Source organism: Crotalus tigris, unplaced genomic scaffold (assembly GCF_016545835.1).
Source record: "Crotalus tigris isolate CLP2741 ecotype Arizona unplaced genomic scaffold, ASM1654583v1 scf7180000017637.401561, whole genome shotgun sequence".
Taxonomy (NCBI): domain Eukaryota; kingdom Metazoa; phylum Chordata; class Lepidosauria; order Squamata; family Viperidae; genus Crotalus; species Crotalus tigris.
This window is the reverse complement of record NW_024096530.1, coordinates 379,018-386,295: the sequence shown is the minus strand read 5'-3', so window position 1 is coordinate 386,295 and position 7,278 is coordinate 379,018. Positions and strand designations below refer to the sequence as shown.

Here is a 7,278-nt window from a genome sequence, read left to right as displayed (position 1 = left end):
ATCAAGATATAACAAGAAACATACTCAAATACAGTTGTCTGCAGTGAAAACACAGTGATTGATTACCTCACTGGATTAATATTATCTCACTTTTAGCTGATATTTTAGTACTATTCAGTTTCCTGGGTATATTGTGACCCACTTTGTCTTGTTTTCCTTGTTTGGATGCTTCTCTGATTATAAATAAAGTCTAGTTTCTAGAACATAAGGGTGTTGGTACAAGCTATTTCTAAAATAATTCTCACACTCCATTTAATCTTTTTTAATCAGATGGCATTTATTTATGAATATAGCAAAGTGAAGAATTTAATTCTCCTTCTCTTGCACAGTCTTTGTCCCACGCAGTCTACCAGTACGTCGGGCTGCAATAAGACCAACTTTGCGACCAGCAGGAGCATCCCTCCTAATAGTCGAAGGCTTACCGATGTGCTGATGGTTACCACCACCGAAGGGATGTTCAACAGGCTGGGAAAGAAAAGCAATCAAAGTCAAGGGCAGAAGGTGTTTCAAATATTAAAGGAACTTAATTAAAACTCCCATTAGGCAAATGACATTATTGCTAGTGTTACCAAACTGAAAGCAAAAGATTCTGAGAGCATCTTGTCCACTGCAAGCAAGCACCAGCATTAACAATTTTTAGGAAATGGTCCAAACTGCCGGTAGAGAATGTAATCTCTCTTGCTCCCTGCTTTTAAAATATTGATAACTATGTATTAGCTTTGATCTAAATGTTGTATTATCATTTTATATTATACATTTTATTGTATTATATTACAATTTGGGAGTTTAAAATCTTGCAAATAATATAGCAGACATTATAGTATATGGAAATCAACATAAAATACTAGTATGAGTAAAGATTTAAAATAAAATATGAACATCAACCTCACCATTAGGTTTGAGGGAGGAGACACATAACTAAGTCAAAAACCAATCTTGCCTAGAATTATATTATGAAAAATGCTTCTCTATTTTCCTCTTCCCTCATTCAATTTTTTAAAATCTTCGTTACCAAATAACCTAATGTAGAACTAGGAATGTGCATCAAAAGGGGCACCTTCTTTAAAAAGCGGTATCTTTTCTTGGCTCAAATAGTAACGGAGGACTCCCAAGAAAATATGCATTTGAGATGAGGTGCTGTGAATATAAAGATAAAACTGGGAACTTTTTTTGGGAGGGGGAGGGGGTTAATGGGAAAAAAATGGAACATTGATGTTATATGTCAGTGATGGCGAACCTTTTAGAGACCGAGTGCCCAAACTGCAACCCAAAACCCACTTATGCATCATCGAGTGCCGGGTGGGTGTGGCCCATTGGTTGGGCGTGGCTGCAATGGTAACGGCAGACTGGGTGGGACTAAAAAGTTCAATCAATCAATTCCATTTTTTTTTCCCTGCAAGAAGCTAAAATTGACTGACTGATTGAACCTTTTTTTTTTTTTTTTTGCACACGGCAGCGGAGGCCTAAAGCAAAAAGATTTTATAAAACCCAGCTGAAGGCCTAGGACTTGGACGATGGCACGCATGCCCACAGAGAGGGCTCTGAGTGCCACCTCTGGCACTCGTGCCATAGGTTCGCCACCACTATTATATGTTGATGGCAGCAAGATTATTTTATGCATAAAAATGGAAGGACACGTCAATCCCTACAATGGATGGATGGTTGCAAAAGCTGATGGAGTTAGCAGAGAAGGCTAAATTGACTGCTTTGATAAAAGAAAAAAAATACAATTACTTTTGTTTCTACTTGGAAACAGCTTCAGGACTTTGTGGTCGAGACGGGAAAAAAAACTTTGATTTTGGGTTTTACTGATTAGATAGAACTGTTGTTATAGAAATGGCTAGTTTATACCATTATGTAAAAGTAAAAAGGTGAGCTTTGATGTTACTATCTTATTCTATTGCACCAAAGGAAGTCGGAAGTCAGTGCCTTTTCTTTCTTTTTCCCTTCTTTTCTACACTTTTCTCTTCCCTTTTCCCTCTCCTATTTTTCCTATTACTTGCTTTTGTATTTTTGTCTTTTATATTATAAACTATGGTAACAAAAAAGGATAAAATTGAAAAGTGAAAAAAAAAAGAAGGTACTTAGGAAAGTTCTGCTCAAAAGTTCATTCCTTCCTCCCACCCACCCACCCCCGGTAATTGTTAGTAAAAGAGCTTTTGGGGTAGGATTGTCTAAAGAGCAGCTGCATGTGTAGATCAAATTTTGTGCTGGAGACTAAGCTCAGATCATCTGCAAAGATATCACTAATTTTAATTGAAAAGCACATTTCTTCATTTAGGACCAACACAAAATTATGTACAGAAAAGACTGAATGATTTCTGCAGTATATGTATCAACGCTGCTAACATCAGATGTTCTTGCTTTGACAACAGATGGAAATGCAGCCATTTTCTCTATTGCTTTTAGAATTAGATGCTGCTGGGAGGGAGAATAGAGATGAGAGTCCAGCTAGTCATAACAATAACTTAATCGTGGGAACCCAAGGACATTGGGCCCAGAGCTGATAGTGTTTTCTGCTTCAAGCTAATTGGGGAATGTGATTTCTGACTGTTTATTGGAGGAGGGAATTACAGTTTGTTACTTTGTATCCAGGGAGGGGGAATTTAGTTTCTGGTTTCAACTATGTAGTGCCGATACTGTTTCTCGAATAAAAGATTCTTTAAGGTAAACAATGCCTCAAAGTTCTTTTGAAGAGTTTCATCTATCGGAATCATGACAATATGCAAATCTTCCGAGGGTTGCCAACATGCAAACTCAAGAAAAGATGCAGCTTCATTAAAGAGATGTTGACAGGCAGTGTACAGATCCATGTCCCCTCCGAGACTCCTTTTCTTTTTAGGCAACATTATCAATGTAGTAAATAGAAATAAAAGCATGATAAATACAAAAACTACTTACATTCATAGCCACACCACGGACTCGCGGCCAGCAATTTCTCTTTGCTTTGTATTTGTGGTAGGCCCGCCCAGCCTTCAAGATGGGTTTATCAATACGACCACCGCCAGCAACAATACCTACAAGAATATGAGCAGTACAATTATTACTACAAAAGATCATCCCTGATGACATTTTTTGCAAATACCTACTTAGTTTGCCATATTAAATATCAGCATACTAAAATAACTTTCTGAAAAAAGAAATAACCATTATATTTTCATAACCTTTATAGTGCCAGGGCCATGCCATGCTGACCTAGTCTAAACTTCAGGTATTACAGATTGCAACCATATATTTAGGTTCAGAAATCTTAGGGGTAATATTTACCAACAACAGCTCGATTTGCAGAAGAGATCACCTTCTTTGATCCAGAAGGCAGCTTCACCCTGGTTTTCTTTGTTTCCGGATTGTGGGAAATAACGGTGGCATAGTTTCCAGAAGCACGAGCTAGTTTTCCACGATCTCCAGGTTTCTCTTCAAGACAACAGACAATGGTGCCTTCTGGCATTGTTCCAACAGGGAGGACATTGCCAATGTTGAGCTGAGCTGAAAGGGATGCATTTGCATGAATGAAAATGCTCTTTATAATAAAGTGACCTCTGGGTTACACAGGGAGAAGAACCATGCTAATCTACAGCAATAAAATAGTTGGCAAATCTGGTAGCATCTTCAAGGCTAAGGATGGAACCTTTTGACAACAGCAGATGCTCCTGACAGCTGATCCCTAACAAAGATGTTTGGCCTTGAAGGTCTGCCAGACTTTGTGTCTCTTTTCTATTTCATGCTTTTTTTCTCCAATACCAACTTTTCAAAGGATGCAGATGTTACAACAAATCATAAATGGTCACCAATTGTCTTTACTTACCTTTCTTGCCACAATAAACAAACTGTCCTGTGTGAATGCCCTCAGCTGCAATGAACAATTCTGTTCGTTTTTTGAACCTATATGGGTCACGAAAAACAACTTTGGCAAGGGGAGCTCCTCGGCCAGGATCATGAATGATATCCTAGAAAAATATTAGAACTTGAGAAGTTTGAGAAGCCTATGGCTTCAAAAATGCAATACAAAATACAATTTTACTTACAGAATTATTTACATGCTCTTGCAGCTCAAAATGACATTTTTTATACCCACAAAATAATATTGCAAGGCCACAGAACCGAGTACGTACGTCAAGTGCCATGTATGTAATATCCACACTGCAACGATTATTTTAGAAAAGATGGGTATGTGTGCATGTGAAAAGTTTAGATGCATTTTTATATTACTCACCCAGATGTTGTTTACTATATTTAAATTCATATTTTAGTTCTTGTATGACACTCAAAACCTTTCAACCCAGCCATCACTTTAAAAAGCCTGACGCCTCTGTTCACTTTGATTTTAAACAAACTATTTGTAAGTCTGTTCTCTTGGCATTGTTAGCTTTTTTTATTAGTAAAAACTGTTTTTAAACTTTAATAAACTATAGTTTGCTGCACAGCAATTCCACAACCTGATACTTGCCTTTACAATGCCCTTGATGTAGCCATGTCTTTCAGCAAAATCAACAGCCCTTAGCTTTGCTGCACCCTTTCTGTGTTTCACATGAGCCCTGAAAACAGAACCTGCACCTTTTCTTTGACCTCGTATTACACGGCCCATTGTGCACTGAAAAATAATTGGAATCACGGTTATTTAGGATTTTTTAAGAATAAACCCATTACTTAATACATACTGTAATGCCACATATCATTAAAATAAAAACTGTTAAGCTCCTGACAAGATCATAAATAAATCCACCTGTAGCCCTAGAAACTCAATGCAAAATATTAAGCCAGCTCTTTCAGTCCTATCTACCTTGTAGGGTTGTGGGGATAAAATTAAAGACTTAATCTGTAATAATATAAGCTACCTTGAGTTCCTGGGGAAAAAATAGAATATACATTGGGTAAACAAATTAATATGAAAATGGTTAAACCAATTCTTTCAAGGCTATTTTTTGCTTTCCAATCAAGTTCTACTGTACTGCAGGGGCTTTCCTGTTGTTTTCCTAAGTGCTAATTGGTTCTAACTAATTTTCTTGAAATCAGCCAAATTCTGATCTTGCAGTGACAATATACCAATATTAGCTTCAGTGCTATCCATAACTCAGCTCTTTCCATTTTTAAAAACAAATTCCAATAAATACTATAAATGTTTCTTTTTCTGTATCTTCATTTACAGTGATTAAATTGAACCTGAAAGAACTATGGTGCTTTTTAATCTGATCCATGTATCATTTAGGCATCCACTAAACCTCCATTTAAAAACATTCAGGGGGTTAAATCATCATTATTATTTTTTTTAATAGACCTGATTCTGAGTAAAAAACGGGTAATTTTTGAGAGCACAATGAAAAGGCACTGTGGACAAATCAGCTAAAGCTAAACTCTGGGGTTCTTTTTCAGTTTTAACTTAAAAGTTCTTCGTATGCAGTAGCAATATGAAAATACCTTAGAAGGCAATGTAAATGTTGATCAAAAGGTAAAAATGATTTAATGAGCAGCGGATCAATTGTGAATTATCGTGTAATAGCTTAAAGTTGAAAAGCTGACATGTTGTAAAATAAGGGCTTCAAAAACAGCTCGAAACAAGAATAAAAAAAGACGAGAAGATAGACAATTAAACACATCAGAATTAGAAAAGCTCTTCGCCATATTTCTCCAATTTTGCTCGTGGCCCAACAGGACCGGCGCTCGCTTGCCGCGGAAACCAAGTACTAGCTAGAGCGAGCCCGAAAACACCCGCCCTCCGCTCTGAAAGGGTGGACAAGGGGGCAAGCCGGTCAATAACCCTCAGAGGCGGCCAGGGAGGGGTCACGGAGACCCGATGCAGACGGATACCCTTGGACCGCTTTTCTACACCGGAGAGATTCTTACCTCTGCCGGAGCCTGCCCCAGGAAAAAGAAAGCTAGGGCGATGACGGCACTACAAACTCCTTCCGGCCAAGACGGGACGCGGAGAGCCAAGGCATCTCCGTGCCTGCTGGGTAATGTAGTTCGGGTACCCGGGAATCTGCATTCGTTCTTGCTTGGTCGTTAATGTCTTCCGAAGTGCGCTGCGTGCGTTCCGCTTGTGTTCCGCGCAGAGTGTTCGTCCTATTTTCTTTTATTTCCCGTTGCACGACTTCCCTTATTTATTTATGTATTTATTTAGTTTGTTCATTCAGTTTCAAAGCCGCCCGATTCCACAAGTCCTTTGGGCGGTTTACGGATAAAAATTAAAAGAAAATAAAATGTATCAAGAAAAAAGACAACTGCCCGGAGACCGAAACCCCGAGGCCAAAAGCAAAGGGGCTCAACCCCTATCCTAAACTGAGACCCCAGGATTACGTACAACAGGTCATCATATTGTTATCAATGCGCAGAAAAAAACACTCTTGAATTCACGATTATAGTATAATCAAATTGACTAATTGTATAATTAATAGAACGAAATCAAATTTAGTTTTTGTTACGGCCTTTTCAATAACTTATTGGGTACATCCATTTCAATATTTGGGGAGACGATATATGGAATTGTTGGACTTAAATCTCATGTCAGCGATACACTTAAGGTCCGTAATGGCTGTTAATGTTCCAAAGCAAGGTGGCTGTAAAAAAATTAAAAGAATAAAAATAATATTTATCAGGTAATAAAACCTTGGCAATTCCAAATTGAATAAAGTTGCTGATCTATGTTTGCAACTATCACTTTTATCTACACATTTATGTCATATGACTTGTTCTTTAACCTCTTTTTTTAGGCTTTTAATTAATTAATGTATTTTGGGAAGATTTTGTCCTGAAAGGGAACATAAAAATAAGTATTGCTTCATTGGACAGTTGTCCCTTCATTAAAATCCCCTTTTCCAAAGCAATGCCTATAGATCCCTATACAAGAATGCATGCTCTCTGTATGTAGTGTGCTTGCTATAAGAAAACGCTCAGTTCTTGAGCTAATTTTCAATTCTATTCTTTTACTACCATTTGTAAAATTTGCCCAGTTTCCCACCATTACTGACCAGAGTCCCATAAACCTTATTGTTGCTTTTTATATCATAAGGTAGATCAGTGGTTCTCAACCTGTGGGTCGGGACCCCATTTGGGGTCGAACGACCATTTCACGGGGGTCACCAAACAATGCAGTCTGCCATTTTTTTCCCCTTTTCAGTAGCTGTGCTACTCCCTTTTATTCTATTGGCTTTTAAAACCCAATAGAATAGACTCTCTTGAATAGAGTCTAATTCTATTGGCTTTCAAAACCCAATAGGAATTGTCCAGGCTGTCTCTGCCTTGCTGAGCCCGCCAAAAGTCCCATTCTGCAAACGGTGCTGC

At 38.0% G+C, this 7,278-nt stretch overlaps 1 protein-coding gene across 1 annotated transcript; it reads right to left on the bottom strand.

Annotated features, from left to right (window-relative positions):
* Positions 1 to 256: 256 nt before the first annotated feature.
* Positions 257 to 5,993, bottom strand: LOC120304364 (60S ribosomal protein L8). Its single transcript, XM_039334842.1, has 6 exons — positions 5,842 to 5,993; positions 4,448 to 4,591; positions 3,806 to 3,947; positions 3,268 to 3,486; positions 2,902 to 3,017; positions 257 to 465 (listed from the first exon to the last, which is right to left on the bottom strand). The coding sequence occupies exons 2-6, from the start codon at positions 4,583 to 4,585 to the stop codon at positions 307 to 309; spliced, it is 774 nt and encodes a 257-aa protein (XP_039190776.1). The 5' UTR covers positions 4,586 to 4,591; positions 5,842 to 5,993; the 3' UTR covers positions 257 to 306.
* Positions 5,994 to 7,278: the final 1,285 nt, after the last annotated feature.

Bases quoted from the DNA above. Each gene is read 5' to 3' on its own strand.
- LOC120304364 (XM_039334842.1), bottom strand. From the start codon at position 4,585: ATGGGCCGTGTAATACGAGGTCAAAGAAAAGGTGCAGGTTCTGTTTTC. The intron at 3,018-3,267 runs GTAAATATTACC...ATATTCTTGTAG, and splicing joins TGCAAATCGAGCTGTTGTTG to GTATTGTTGCTGGCGGTGGT. The intron at 466-2,901 runs GTAAGTAGTTTT...TTTCTTTCCCAG, and splicing joins TCCGTGGTGTGGCTATGAAT to CCTGTTGAACATCCCTTCGG.